At 37.1% G+C, this 16,761-nt stretch overlaps 1 protein-coding gene across 5 annotated transcripts in view; it reads right to left on the bottom strand.

Moving 5' to 3' along the window:
- Positions 1-16,761, bottom strand: part of LOC137647330 (nuclear pore complex protein Nup98-Nup96-like) — a 180,651-nt gene that overhangs the window by 86,987 nt on the left and 76,903 nt on the right. For all 5 annotated transcript variants that reach the window (XM_068380746.1, XM_068380749.1, XM_068380733.1 and 2 more), the window contains exons 12-14: positions 14,584-14,866; positions 7,391-7,640; positions 4,913-5,175 (exon numbers count right to left, since the gene is read on the bottom strand). In XM_068380746.1, the coding sequence (XP_068236847.1) occupies positions 4,913-5,175; positions 7,391-7,640; positions 14,584-14,866 (796 nt within the window). The remainder of the gene's footprint in view (positions 1-4,912; positions 5,176-7,390; positions 7,641-14,583; positions 14,867-16,761) is intronic.

Genomic DNA, 16,761 nt, shown 5'->3' with positions numbered 1-16,761 from the left:
TTCCATCTTCTATATTGTAATAAGCATGCATTTAAGACAAGACTGTTAGAAAACACTCTTGATTTCTCCATCATAAGATACAGTACTACACAGCAATTCCACTAGCTTTATTATAGCTACGATACAATTGTGGATGTCTCACAGGATGTAGATACAGGAGAGGGGGTTCCCAGCCCCTTCGTCCCATCCCTTTTAGTCGCCTCTTACGACACGCAGGGATAACGTTGGCGCTATTCTAATTGTTTTTATGCCCCCGCGGCCACAGGGGGCTTCCTCCGATGCCTTAGATGACCGCGGAGGTAGCAGTAGGGGATTCAGCATTATGAAGCTTCATCTGTGGTGGATAATGTGGGAGGGTGGGCTGTGGCACCCTAGCAGTACCAGCTGAACTCGGTTGAGTCCCTTGTCAGGCTGGGAGGAACGTAGAGAGTAGAGGCCCCACCCCCTTTTTTTTTTTTCATTTGTTGATGTCGGCTACCCCCCAAAATTGGGGGAAGTGCCTTGGTATATGTATGTAATGTACAATTGTGGAATGATCTTTCTAATCATTTTATCTTATCGCACCACTACTAGATCCATTGTTCGGGTTTGTTAACGTCCAGGAGGTCTTGATCTGTACAGATGGGTCCCAGTTCACAATCATCAACCCTTTTACCCCCAGGCTATTTGGAAATTTCCAACCCTTAACCCCCAGGGGTTATTTTTTTCCAAGCACATTTTGCAGTATATTCTTTTTTAAATTGCTCTAACAGCCTTAATTTTTGTCATAGAGAGGGCAGGTTGGTCTCATTCTCTTGGAAAATGCATGAAGTTTCTCAAAAAAATCATCAAAAATATGCAAAAAAAAAATCTAAATAGCAGTTTTTTGCAAGGACGTACCAGTACGTCCATGGGGGTAGAGGGATGAGTTTTGTGAAACGTACCAGTACGTCCTTTGGGGGTAAAAGGGTTAAGGATATGCTCCAATGTTTACATTGGATGTTCACATGGGCACTCACTGGTGGGCGAGAGCCCCAGTTGTAGGTATTGCTCCCAGTCTTGCATACACTGGTTCTGGCTCTGTTTAATGTTACCCTGTCTTTTGCTCCATTTGGAAATTGATCATTTGAGCTTTGGATGGCATCATTTGGTGGGCAATGATCTCATTGTCTCCATTTTCTGTGCCTGTCGTTTGCCGAGACTGCATAGGATCTAAACTATCTATGGTCAAAAGCTTTTACTGGACTTCAGTCTTCATGCTGAATCACTAACAAAAGAGGCAATGTCTTTTATCATTTTCTTGGCTAAATTTCTGCATCTTTATACAACTGTGCCTGCTGAGGATGTGAGGTGGTGTAATTCCTGTCAATCTGTAAAGGGATGGCAAAGGTGATGTTAAGCTCAAGATCTATTTTAGGAGCGTCGCAAGATCTAGCACATGCTGCTGAGCAATACTCGGCAGTAGAATAGCTTAGCACTAGAGGAGTTGTTCACAGTGTTTTGGGATCTTCTCTCCAGTTAAGAGTTGACAAAAATTTGACCAAGATATTGTTTCTTGTAGCTTTCCTTACGTGTTCTGCAAAAGACAGGGTTCTGTCAAATGTGACTTCTAGGTGGACTAGACAGTCATTGTCTTTCACTGTTTAAAAATATGTCAAAATTTCTTTTTGCCTGGTGGTTATTCTGATGGAATGTAGTCACCTCAGTTTTCCCCGATTTGGCATACAGGGAATTTTGTTTATACCAAGATGTTCCAGAGGAACAGATAGTCTCCTTTCAATTGATTCAAACGTGCACAACTGTGTAGTAAAACACAAGTCGTCTGGATATATGAATTTTCGGATTTCATGAAACTGCGGCTGATAATTTGTATGTTAGTGTTGGAGCCAGTACAGAGCCTTGTGGAAGACAGCTTTTCTTGTCCACTTCAACAAACTAGTGCCAGTTTTCCATTAATGATTGTATGATATTAGAAACCTTTTTATTACAGATGGTATTCACTAATTTTAAATGGAGCATTGTGTTTTAAAGTATCATATGCAGTGGTTAGATCCACAAAATCTGCATCAGTGGTTTGCCCTCAATCTTCCATATCTAGCAATTAAACCAGTGGACCCAAGAGTTTCAACCTGTTGCAAATACTTTTCTGCTGAACTAGTTGACACAATCCCATTTCAATATAAAAATTATGTGACTGATCTTAAAATACAGTAGAGTATTCTATATTTCTATTTTTTTATATTGGTTATCATATAGTTCACTTGATTTTTCTCTATATAATTTTTGCACTAGGCTACTTTCCTGTTGGAACTCTTGGGCTTGTAGCATCCTGCTTTTCCAGCTAATGTTGTAGCTTGGATGATGATAAGTTATTTTCTGAACGTTAGCTAGAAGAGGTTCTTTTTAGCACTTGTTTCAGAATTCGTAATGTTAATCCATTAAATACCATTCAATCTCCATAAATCCCATAGTATTTAAATTTCTTCAAAAGTCTTTTGGCAACACATTGTTCCCAAGTTTGCCATTTTGCTTTTGTAAAAGGCCATGGAGCTTGTGATGACCTTGTAATCTCTGATGTTGTACAGAAATCCCTTGATTATGGTCAGGAAGTTCATATAATTGGCCTTTATTTTAATGCTGCCTTTGATTGTGTTAATCATTAGGCCCTTATTTTCAAACTCTAACAGTTGGGAATACGTGAGTCTTTTCTCAGAATAATTATTGACTTTTTAAGTAATAAATTGCAGAGTTGTTGATGAAATCATAGTAAGTATAGGGATGTGATATCTGGCATTCATCTGGGTAGTATTCTTGGCCATTACTTTTCATACTACTGTATATACACATGATCCAGGATAATAATTTTGCTCTTTTAGACTTGTATTTCATATTCATATAAATAAAATATACCCCTAATATCTGGATTCTCTCTACCTCGGGATCAGACCCAAGGGGGAATCAACTCAAAAGATAATAGCTTCTGGTCGGCCGGATAATTGAACCAAGGCCCAAGAAACAGAGGATCCGTTGACTTAGCAACTCATCCGAGTTACTAAGTCAATGGAACCTCGGTTTCTTGAGCACGAGTTCGATTCATTGGCCGACCAGAAGCTATTATCTATGAGTTGAATTCTCCCTTGGGTCTCTGATCCTGAGGTGAGAGAATCCCGATATTAGGAGGAGGTTAATATAGGGCTTATATGAATATGATACAGTATGTGGCTTGGCATAGACAACAAGCTCATTGCAAATGCAAAAGGATGCTACTCTCCTTGTATCAATTCAATTTCCTGAATGTAGATCTGGGGTTGATGATTAGTACATCATGTAAATTATGGGCATGAAGTTGAACCCTAACAAAACTCAATGTATGATTGTAAGTATGTTGAGGATAGTGGCTCCTTAACAGCAAGATCTCTGCACTGATAATGTTTCTTTAACTCTATGCAACTTTCTAAAATCTTAGATGTGATTCTTGATAGCAAATTAACTCTTGAGAAACACATTTGGTCTATTCTAGGACATTCCAAAATCAAACTATTGTTCTCTTGTCTTGGGTACTGCCATAGCTCCTGTACCATGATCTTCCAATGTCTTGGGTTAGAGTTATTTTGCTTGAGGGTAGATTCGGCCACATTATTCTATCTTATTTCTCTTCCTCTTGTTTTGTTAGTTTTTATAGTTTATATAAGAGATATCTAATAATACCGTTTTTAATATATTTAATTTTTCCGTTTTTCACACTGAGCTATTTTCCCTGTTGGAGCCCCTGGCCTTATAGCATCCTGCTTTTCCAACTAGGGTTGTAGCTTAGCAATTAATAATAATAATAATAATAATAATAATAATAATTGTATAAAATATTGGCTAATTAAGAATGTCTTTCAAGATTTTGGGTAATCAGTCTGTTTTGAAGTAATGTTTTGATTCTTTCATTCTGCTTTGATTCCAGTATTGTTCTCCTGCCATGTTTTCAGCAGCTGAATCTCATCTTAATTCCCACAAGAACTTGTGGTCCTGGCAAGACTACATGCTTACAACACAGCAATCAGCAATCAGACAATCTGAATATAAAATATTTGATTAAAGAATCCATATTTAGGATACCAAGGGTATGTCTGTATGACTTGGTGGCTTTAGTAAGAGTGGCAACTCCCTGAGGTGGTGAGGGGGAAGGTTTCCCTGCTACTCAACAGTAACAACTGACACCTTATTATAATTTGGTTAACAGCCAAATTCCAGTTTCGCTGAAATCTACTTCTATTAAAGGATGTGGATATGTATCCAGGTAGGAACATTTAGTATTTTAATAAAATACAATATTATAGTAAGCCCATTTTCTGTGATCTATTCTAATCATTGATTTTTTCCTCTACGCATTACTAATCAAAATATTCTATGAAATTTTCCTACCGACAACAGACACTTTACAGTATTTCTTTACCCAAAGTATGACATGAAGTCCCAAATGCTAATACACTTTAAAGTACAATTGAAATACCAATTGAAAGAAAAAAATAAACTAGAAGTTCAAATATGGAAACACCAAGGAATGGTAATGGTATAAAAACAAATTTGACTTTAAGAGATACTGAGAAATATATCAAAATCTATTAACCCTTTTACCCCCAGGCTATTTGGAAATTTCCAACCCTTAACCCAAGGGGGTTATTTTTTTTTCCAGCACATTTTGCAGTATATTTTTTTTAAATTGCTCTAACAGCCTTAATTTTTGTCATAGAGAGGTCAGGTTGGTTTCATTCTCTTGGAAAATGCCTGAATTTTCTCAAAAAATTATCAAAAATATGAAAAAAAAAAAATGTTTAGCATTTTTTTGCACATGGGGGTAAAGGGATGAGTTTTGTGAAACGTACCAGTACGTCCTTTGGGGGTAAAAGGGTTAATAAATCATCTAAATTACAATTTTACTTACAATAGCTGGCTTGTTCAACTCTTGACCTTGAGGGGGCTTTTGAGTTCCCTCTGGATAAACTTCGACCTGTTTCCGGTATATGGAGATCAGGCTGTCAAAGTCTAGCCCTGTGACATCAGTGACACCGAGGAAGCAGACGTTGCCATATCCATATCTTCCAACTGTGAGATTTTCCACAACACACCTGCCTTGCGAATCTATCATGTCCTTCAGGTCTTCCAGAGATGGCAAAGTATAATATTCAGAAAGTGTTAGCTTGATACCTGCCAAGTGAAAGATAAATACATAAGTTGAAACTGCATTAAGGTTATCTTTCCACCTAAATACAAAAATATACTTTAACATTATTAGTGATCATTATAAAAAGTGTTACCTATGAGATTTAAATATAATATAAAAATCACTGATGTCCAAAATTTCGAAGGTATAACATATCAAAAATTATTCAATTTCAATTTATCTAAATTAACTCATATTATAAACTGAAGTATAAATTTCCGTATCTACTCGTAAGCAACTTTTATCTGAATTTTGGTGAATTCCAATATTGATAATTTTCTAAAATCTCGTAATGTAACAGCCCAACGTTTACAGTGTTCCAAGTGCAGTACTAAACTAAGACAAAGAAGTTGAGACGCCATAGACTCACAGTCACAACACCCCAGTGACCCACAAGTTTCGTCGTCGCGGTCATAAAAGTAAGTCATTAAATTCTTTAATCTTAATGTGTTAGTTTTACTATTTTATTAGCGTGCGCAGCTCAACATTACCGCTTGCCAGTGCATAGGAGCTTGATGTTTTATTTTCCTGCAGTCGTAAGCGAGACAGTGACAGAACAAGAACCATTATATTTAGAGTTGCTAATGTTATCGTAACATTGCATGTTAGAGTAACATCGCTAATGTTAGCGTGCACAGCTCAACATTACCGCTTGCCAGTACATACGAGCTTGATGTTTTATTTTCCTGCGAGCGTAAGCGAGCTAATGGCGGAACAAGAACCATTATATATAATGTTGCCAATGTTATGAACTTCTAGGTTAGGTTAGGTGGGTTTGTTAGGTTCTGTACCCTTTTTGTACCTTTTTATATATTGAGTAAAGGGTATATGGAAAAATGCTTTAAACTATACAAGCTAATATTACCGTAGCATTGCTTACGTTAGCAATGACATCGTAACGTTGGTAACGCTGTGTAACATTGGTAACGTTGCTAATGTTAGCGTTCGTAGTACATACGTGAGTGAAGTGACACGGAATTTGAACAAGTCATTATATTTAAACATTTTAACAGAATTTATATAACAAAAGTCATTATATTTAAAAATTTTAACAGAAAATATATGTTTTCCTGTAGAAAATATCGTGATTTAACCGGTTTTCACCTTCATTTCATCCGTAATAACAGTAACCAGTTCGGCTACTTAAAGTTAGTCGAACTGGTTGTCCTGTTTGTTTGCGGTTGAAATGAAGGTCAAATTCGGTCAAATCCCGTTATTTACTACAGGAACACATATTTTCTGTTCGAAATCAGAATCTGTAATACAGTAAAACTTTACCCAATACTGTACTAATATAGTTACCCCTATTATAGACTAACTAAATTTTTTGTCTGAACCCTTTTTCTTTAATTCTGTGATAGGTGACTATTTTAATCTAGGCCTGGCTGGCAAATCTCTTTTCTTATAGTGAAACATTTTTCGTAAAGCGAGTCATAAAAATATTCGCATCTCGTTTCGTAGCTTGAAAATTTCGTAAGCAGAGTCTTTCGTGAATAGAGGTATGACTGTACTGCGTACTGACAGAGGGTGACCAATTTCTTTTCTAACTAATGAGGCACACCATATAAACATGGACCCCATGTGCAGTACTAGGACATATTACCAAAACAGTACACATAAAAGATGTTTAAAATTTTGTCATTACACACAAAAAAGGGATTTTGACGAAGGAAAAATCTATTTCTGGGAAGAGGCCTGTGACGCCCGGTGAAAAGTCCTTCTTTGTACCTTTTCTAATATAAATCTTCCAAATATACTAGAGAAAGATAAAAGCATGGAATGCAGAGGTTACAACCCTCGCGCGAACACCTTGTAGGTGTCGTGTATTTAACAAAGGCGTGCGAAAACCACTATTCACAGGCTGTCTTCCATTTAGATAATCCCTTCATCAATGGGGAGGGCCGTGCTGAATGTTACTTTATTAGACGCAAAAAAGGTGATGATTGTTGTAAGGAGGGCCGTGCTGAATGTTACTTTATTAGACGCAAAAAAGGTGATGATTGTTGTAAGGAGGGCCGTGCTGAATGTTACTTTATTAGACGCAAAAAAGGTGATGTTTGTCGAATCTTACTAAGTTTAAAACACAGATGAGAAAGAGAAACAACTTTTCTAAAAACTAAAGAATGATAAAGACTCATATAGTGAAAAATATTCATTAAGCTACAGTAAATGGTTAAGGTAAAGTTAATAATCACTCACCAGCAGGATGTGGCTGATCTGACGTCTTTGTCAAAGCTGTGAGTTCATTTACTCCCTGTTCACTCATGTTGTTGTTTTCTTTGTTTTCAGAGTCCTCAATATCAGCTTCATCTCTCTCTTCTTCATTCATTGCATCACCTTGTGCGTCTTCTTCTTCCTCCCTAACAATTTGATGGACATTTAGATCAACCAGCGTGTCATTCAATGGTTGCTTTTCGGTCAAGCTTCTCCTTTTTACTTTGTCTCGCCCCTGGAATAATCATAAAAGAAAAGGAATATTTATTATGAATGTTTCTTTTATTAAGAAACACAGGTAAAAAAATAAACATATCTGAAGGCCTTCTTACTAATGATGATGTGAATTCAGATATCATGAGAAAAATATACCCCAAAAACAATCAATAAAAATTTTCAAAGATGCACTGAAAAGAAAATGTTCAAGAAGCGGTACTAGTTAAGCTGCTCCACATTTTATAATTGATTGATTGATTATCAGTTATCTGGCATCCTGACACCTAAGGTCATTGATACCGATATTTGTTATAAATCATCATCACCATCTCCTCCTACGCCTATTGACGCAAAGGGCCTTGGTTAGATTTCGCCACTCGTCTCTATCTTGAGCTTTTAATTCAATACTTCTCCATTCATGACCTCCTACTTCGCAATTCATAGCCTTCAGCCATGTAGGTTTGGGTCTTCCAACTCTTTTAGTGCCTTGTAGAGCCTAGCTAAATGTTTGGTGAACTAATCTCTCTTGGGGAGCACGACAAACAAGCCTAAACCATCTCCATTTACCCCTCATCATGATCTCATCCACATATGGCACTCGAGTAATCTCTCTTATAGTTTCATTTCTAATCCTGTCCTGCCATTTAACTCCCAATATCCTTCTGAGGACTTTGTTCTCAGATCTACAAAATCTATTGGAGATTGTTTCATTGTCATACCATGACTCATGTCCATAGAGTACCACCGATCTCACTAAACTGATATACATTATAGTCTGATTTTTATATGAAATTTCAGGCTATTTGATTTCCAAATTTTACTTAACCTAGCCATTGTCTGATTTGCTTTTTTCAATCTTTCACTAAACTCTAATTCTAAAGACCCTGCATTAGAGATCATAGTTCCTAAATACTTAAATGATTCCACCCCATTAATCCTTTCTCCTTTCTTCTATTTATCTTCAATCCAATCTAATATGACATTTCCTGCATTCTAGTAAGCAAGCATTGCAAATAATTAAATAAATGGTAATTCAGTTTAAAAAAATAAAAGCAAAACCATCCATATAACAGTTAAATAGCTTTCAGAAGACCTGCTTCTGAAATAAATTTTAAAATACCACTAGTATGGTAAGACACATCATGTCCGAGAATCTTGGCAAGGGTGAACCTGCTATCCTCACCTCGAGCCTCAAACAGAGGTCTATTTCTTTCAGTACTTATAAGTGGGGCATTCGATCAACAAATGCTTCACAGTCAAGGGTATCAAACTGTCGTTGCAATATGGTTGGTGTTGGTCCTTTAGCAGTAACCCATGATATAGAGAACCAGATTGCAAGAATGCTACAATCCCATGAGCACCAACATAGAATGTAGGCCAGTGATAAAAAGAAATATGGGAATATTGCAGCGAATAAACTATATGAGTAATGAATAAAAAATATGTTTAGTTCAAGATTAGTAACAAGTTAAAATAGGTCAGTTTCATATAAACTATAGAATGAAACTTTTGCCAAGCTGCTCAACAAAAAATAATTTACAAAAAGTTTGAAATTCTCATGATCCACTAACTGCTTAATTATGAATATCCCTCCACAATCTGGTCACAGCTGCAATAAAATTTCTATAATACTCAGTAGTATTGAGCCTTATGATGGAGAAGGCATGACTTGCAATTAACTGCATAGCTAGTTCTGTGTACAAGATGCAACAGTCTGGGAAGATCTGAGTGCAATGGATGAAATGAATAATGAAAATCTTTATGTAACATGCATAAAGAACTAAATGAATGTCAGTACCAGAGATTAATATTAAAATCAGAGATGAGGAATTGAATAAACCAGAAGTTTTTTTCCCAAAAATTACGATGAGAGTCGGCAGCTGGAGACCAGACAGGACAACAATACTCAAAACATGATAAAAGTAAAGAATTAAAATAAAATATGAATTTGCAATCAAGAACCACACCCAAAATCTTAATCAATTGTAAACAGTAAAAGAGACATCGTCAATGCAAAAACCTGTATGTTGAGGAACCACCGTCCTCAATCTACTTGCAATCAAAACAAGTTTTGTTAGGGTTCAACTTCATACCCCATATTTTGCACCATGCACTGTGTTAGCTAAATTTCTATTAAGGGATTCAGCAGCAGCAGATCTATATTCAGTATGAGTATATGGAAATGATGCAAAGAGAGTAGCATCTGCTGTATGCAATAAGCTTGTTTTCTATGCCAAACCACATGTGTGTTTATAGTATGAAAAGTAAATGGGATGACAACACTATTCTGCAGAACACAAGATATTACATTCCTTTAGTCACTCTGGTGCTCATCAACTACTGCTCTTTGCAAACTATTACATAAAAATCTAATAATGATTATAAGAAAAGACCCACCAATAACATCCGTTTACATTTGAATTATGATTACCACAGTCAAATGCAGCACTAAAATCAAGGTCTATCATCCACCAGACTTCTTGACCATAATCAAGGTACGCGACAGAGCTGCAGCTAAAATCCTTTCCAAAGAAATATTTTAGCTAACATTAACATATGTAGCCACACTTCTAATATTAAGAATCGTAACCATCAAATATTTCATTCGACTTAGATTCAACATTTTGAAAGCATCCGAGACCAAACATTTACCAAGTACATCACAATTTTGGACCGAAGACGAATTGGAACTCGTTAGTCTCGTAAATCAGAACAGACCCACTACCTTTAACTTCAGTAGTCTTTTCCAGATAATAATGAAAGGTGCTTCACATACTAAGATATCTACTTTTCTATAATACTTGTCTCCGTTTCCAAAGGGATTTTTAAATAACTGTGGAAAACCCTGTCTTCAAATAATCTTAGCTCTTAAAAGTAGGTTAGATACAACCATCTTATATTCCCCAAAGCAAGCATTAAAAGATAGTTCCAATAGTTCATTTGCTCGTTTAGCTGATGCCAACGCCAACAGGGAGTGTGTTTTAGCTGTGAACTCTTAATAACAATAATAGTAATAATACCTATAATAATAAGAATAAAACCAGAGCAATCAGAGATTTATGACCTAGGCCAAAGGGTGACATTGACACAAAAACAAAGACATTCGATTTGCATCTGATCCAAAAACTAGATCAGGATCATCACCAAAATTTATTGGAGTCATAATTTATCTCTGGTGACAATTTCGTCCAAATCCATCAAATTGTTATGATGTTCTTTAAAATAAGGAAAAATACACATCCAGATCTATAATCCGGATCCAGATCATCTCTTAAAATTTAATGGGGTCATCCATGACCTTTGATCTATCTGTGGTGAAAATTTTGTCAAAATCTGTCAATTTGTTTTGATGTTATCTTTAAAATGGCAAAAAATGCAAATCCAGACCCGTATCAGGATCTTCAATATCTAATGGGGTCATCCATGACCATATATCTATGTGGTGAAAACTTTGTCAAAATCCGTTGAGAAGTTTTGACGTAATCCTGGCCACAAATAGAAAGACAGACAAGCGCACAGATGAATCCGGATCATATCCTGAAGTTAATGGAGTTCCCCATGGCCTAAGATTTATCTGTGGTGGAAATTTCATCAAAATCCATCAACTTGTCTTGACCTAATCTTAAAATTGAGAATTTGAAAATACGGATTCGGATCATCTCCAAAATTCAATGGGTCGTCCATAACCTAAGATCTATCTGTGGTGAAAATTTCGTTAAAATCTGTTGAGTAGTTTTGAGATAAGCCTGTCCACAGACACACAGACAGATACCACGCGGGAAACACGTGGGACACACGAGTCGGGGACACAAAGGGTCGCACAGAGAATGGAGAGAGTCAGGATGGTATCAAGACGCGACCAGAGAACTTACTGAGGAACGAGACCCAAGCTAACATGCGACCTGGCTCGGGACTAGCCTCAGGGCACGTATCCTTACGCCTGGGGTAGTCCTCACAGAAAACGGAAGTAGGGTAAACTACACAAAACTCTGGTCGGTTGAGAGGAGATTCCAGGTACCTCCTAAGAAAGTAGTTCGAGGTAAGTCTCTGTGTTGGAACAATCAATAAATAAACCAACTCGAAAATATAACCTTGGCACAGGTTATAACACTTGAACAGTACATCAAGCAAAGCAAAGCAACGCAAAGCAAAGCAAAGCAAAGATGAGTGGCTGACAGCAGCTTGGAAAGAAAACCTCATCTTTATCAATGAAGACCATGACAAGTACATATTACAAAAAGACCAAAGGGAAAACAAAAGAGAACCTGGTATAATAAAATACTGCATGGCTAGTACCAGACAGATGCAGAATGTAGCTGGAGATGGTAACTGACAATGGCTGAAAAGGGGAGAGCTGTAAGATGAGACAGAAGGCATTCTGAAGACAGCACAAAATTAAGCATTACCCACATTCTACGTGCAAAATAAAAATAAACAGCCAAATATCAACATCCTCCCTGTGCTGTACATGCAAACAGAAATTGAAGATCATCAACCATATAACAAGAAATGCCCAACAATAGCTCAAAATGAATACATGAAAAGACATGATTATGTCAGAGGCCTTGCACAGAAGATCTTCTAATAATATAACCTATAATGTAAAGGGAACATTATACTGAAAAAGTCCTTGAAAATAAAACATCAGAGGCCTTGCACAGAAGATCTTCTAATAATATAACCTATAATGTAAAGGGAACATTATACTGAAAAAGTCCTTGAAAATAAAACAATCATATAATGTAAGAGCTTATATGATACAAGCACATAAAACTAACCTGATATTAGTAAATAAAAGACAACAAAAACTATCGGTGATTGGTGTAACTAAACTATGAGACTTGAGTTTATAAAAAACGACAGAAGATAAATAAATAGAATGACCTAAATAAGGAAATAAGAAACCTAAGGAAAGCCTGAGTAGAAGTAATACTAATAGTCCTACAAACATTAGGAATAATCACAGAAGGCCTTATGCAAAACCTTGAACTGGACTTGCTACAGAAAAGTACCACTGGCCTAAACAAGGATAACAAATGTTGGAGACCTGAAAACACCACGATAGCGGTCACGTCCTTCAAATGCAGGTTGCAACATGGAACTAGACCAAGACATACCAACCTAGTCAGGTTGTAAATTTATAATATAACAATCTTAGGTAAGGTAGAACTTGAATTGCCAAGAAAAAAAAAACTAGAAAAAAGTGGTTTTCACGAAAGAAAGACCTATTTTTGGGGAGGTGTTCTATTAGATTCCCTTTCTAATCTTTTACAGGAAAGTCCTTGACAGCATAGCACATTATGGGGACTGTCCGCTATGGTGTTTTGACATAACTTTCAGAAATCGAAAATTGTTTTATTATTTCTATGTATGGAGAAACATATTGTAAATGCTCTCCAGAAATTTCAGCCAATTATTTTTACAAATAATAAACATATAGCAGTCTTTCAAATATGACGTCATCTTTACTGTGTCGTCTCCATGACAGTTTGAGAAATTTATGTGTGTGTTTACTTTTACATATATATAAAGATTTTTTCACTTGTTTCAAAACCTCGTACATCTGGCAGAGATGGAAGGCATTGGTAGAGGGTAAGTGAACGAAAACTACGAGCTACGAGAACAGCAGTCAGGGTTTCCAAAGACGTATAGAAGTTGAAATTAATGCATTTGTTTACTTGCAATTCGTATATACATTGTTTTCACAACATCATCGTGAACTTTATAGTAAGGCCAATGTTACCTAAGGTCATAGAAAGAACAAAAAGTAAGCAGAGAGTAACAAAAAAGAACCATGAAGAGAGGGAAACATGAAAAAGTGTACAAAGCTTGAAATTCTAACTAAAACTCTGGCAACAATGGGAGGCCGCTGGCAACTCACGACACCCTTACACCAAGTTTATTAGTAAACGTAGGGTTTAAATACCTCGTTTAGGGTGCGTTTGTGTAGGAATAAACAATAAAAGTACAAAGCAAGGTTATCATAATAATGTTATCTTGATTTGTTTAAGAAAAGAAGCGAAAATTTATTGGAAATCTTTGGAAGCTCATAAAAACATTTATTGTTCGATTTTAGAGAACGATATCATTGAAAAGAGGAATAGTTATCGCAATGCGACCAGAGAACTTACTGGAGATCGAGACCTGAGCAAGCATGCTCTCTGACCCGGGGTTAGCCTCAGGGCGTGTATCACTCCACCTGAGGTTACCCCTCATAGAAAACGGGAATAGGGTAAACTACACAAAACTCTGGTCGGTTGGGAGGAGATCCCAGATACTCCTAAGAAAGTAGTTCAGGGTAAGTACTCCGTGTTGGAACAAACCTCGTTTAGGGTGCGTTTGTGTAAGAATAAACAATAAAAGTACAAAGTAAGGTTATAATAATGTTATCTTGATTTTTTTAAGAAAAGAAGCGAACATTTATTGGAAATCTTTGGAAGCTCATAAAAACATACTTAATCACACTTGATACATTTTTCTCATTTATTGTTTGATTTTAGAGAACGATATCATTGAAAAGAGGAATAAAAATCCCACAATTTATTTGGAGCACCAAAATTTTTATTTTCCTTTTCCTCTTCTTTTCATGAATATTGTTCTAGACGAGAAAAAATAAAAAATAAATAAATAAATAAATCTGTCACAGAATTATTCGATTTATAAAGAAGTTTTGATGGTATGATTTCCAATACAATTGGTGTCACATTAGTGGAGAAAATGTACCTAATTTTCTTTTTAAATCATGATTTTTGCTTAAATATCAAAAAGTTTTTAATCAAATGACTTGAAATTTTTATATGATGAAGGTATTATTTATGTCTAAAACATATATAGAAATTGTGTATTTTGAATAATTAGAAAAAAAATTCATGGCATAGCGGACGGTCCCCTTGGCCATAAAAAAAAAATAATTTTGCACGACTGACATTTCTTTGGCATAAAAACGGGTAAGAGATATATACCTTAATAATATCTGGTGTTGGAGTACTCTCAGGGGATGGAGGCTGACTGGATCGGTGGGGTGTGGCATGACCCAAAGGTGATATTGGGGTGGTTAAAGGAGAAGGCGCAGGGGCCGCAGCTGTGTTCCTGCTTTCGTTAGAGGATGAAGACTCAGAATTTGCAGCTCTGAACACCCTCAAATTTAATTTTCTTACACTCGGGTACTTCTTCGGCTTCAAGAAATCTTCAGTTGCTTCCTCATTAGGGTCATCCAAACCTTTGAAAAGCCAGTGCCGATTGTTTCTGAAAAGCACAGTATTATCAATTTCATAAACCAAACCACATATTACAGACACTATCATGAAAGTAACAATAGTAACCTTAATTATATAATATTTTTGCACATGAAAAATAACAAATAAAACTATCTATCTATCTATATACCAAGGCACTTCCCCCAATTTTGGGGGGTAGCCGACACCAACAATGAAACAAAACAAAAAGGGGACCTCTACTCTCTATGTTCCTTCAGCCTAATCAGGGACTCAACCGAGTTCAGCTGGTACTGCTAGGGTGCCACAGCCCAACCTCCCACATTTCCACCACAGATGAAGCTTCATAATGCTGACTCCCCTACTGCTGTTACCTCCGCGGTCATCTAAGGCCCCGGAGGAAGCAGCAGGGCCTACTGGAACTGCGTCACAATCGCTCGCCATTCATTCCTATTTCTAGCACGCTCTCTTGCCTCTCTCACATCTATCCTCCTATCACCCAGAGCTTTCTTCACACCATCCATCCACCCAAACCTTGGCCTTCCTCTTGTACTTCTCCCATCAACTCTTGCATTCATCACCTTCTTTAGCAGACAACCATTTTCCATTCTCTCAACATGGCCAAACCACCTCAACACATTCATATCCACTCTAGCCGCTAACTCATTTCTTACACCCGTTCTCTCCCTCACCACTTCGTTCCTAACCCTATCTACTCGAGATACACCAGCCATACTCCTCAGACACTTCATCTCAAACACATTCAATTTCTGTCTCTCCATCACTTTCATTCCCCACGACTCCGATCCATACATCACAGTTGGTACAATCACTTTCTCATATAGAACTCTCTTTACATTCATGCCCAACCCTCTATTTTTTACTACTCCCTTAACTGCCCCCAACACTTTGCAACCTTCATTCACTCTCTGACGTACATCTGCTTCCACTCCACCATTTGCTGCAACAATAGACCCCAAGTACTTAAACTGATCCACCTCCTCAAGTAACTCTCCATTCAACATGACATTCAACCTTGCACCACCTTCCCTTCTCGTACATCTCATAACCTTACTCTTACCCACATTAACTCTCAACTTCCTTCTCTCACACACCCTTCCAAATTCTGTCACTAGTCGGTCAAGCTTCTCTTCTGTGTCTGCTACCAGTACAGTATCATCCGCAAACAACAACTGATTTACCTCCCATTCATGGTCATTCTCGCCTACCAGTTTTAATCCTCGTCCAAGCACTCGAGCATTCACCTCTCTCACCACTCCATCAACATACAAGTTAAACAACCACGGCGACATCACACATCCCTGTCTCAGCCCCACTCTCACCGGAAACCAATCACTCACTTCATTTCCTATTCTAACACATGCTTTACTACCTTTGTATAAACTTTTCACTGCTTGCAACAACCTTCCACCAACTCCATATAACCTCATCACATCCCACATTGCTTCCCTATCAACTCTATCATATGCTTTCTCCAGATCCATAAACGCAACATACACCTCCTTACCTTTTGCTAAATATTTCTCGCATATCTGCCTAACTGTAAAAATCTGATTCATACAACCCCTACCTCTTCTAAAACCACCCTGTACTTCCAAGATTGCATTCTCTGTTTTATCCTTAATCCTATTAATCAGTACTCTACCATACACTTTTCCAACTACACTCAACAAACTAATACCTCTTGAATTACAACACTCATGCACATCTCCCTTACCCTTATATAGTGGTACAATACATGCACAAACCCAATCTACTGGTACCATTGACAACACAAAACACATATTAAACAAACTCACCAACCATTCAAGCACAGTCACACCCCCTTCCTTCAACATCTCAGCTTTCACACCGTCCATACCAGATGCTTTTCCTACTCTCGTTTCATCTAGTGCTCTCCTCACT

This window comes from Palaemon carinicauda, chromosome 1, assembly GCF_036898095.1.
Source record: "Palaemon carinicauda isolate YSFRI2023 chromosome 1, ASM3689809v2, whole genome shotgun sequence".
Lineage (NCBI taxonomy): Eukaryota > Metazoa > Arthropoda > Malacostraca > Decapoda > Palaemonidae > Palaemon > Palaemon carinicauda.
This window is presented reverse-complemented; position numbering and strand designations above follow the sequence as displayed.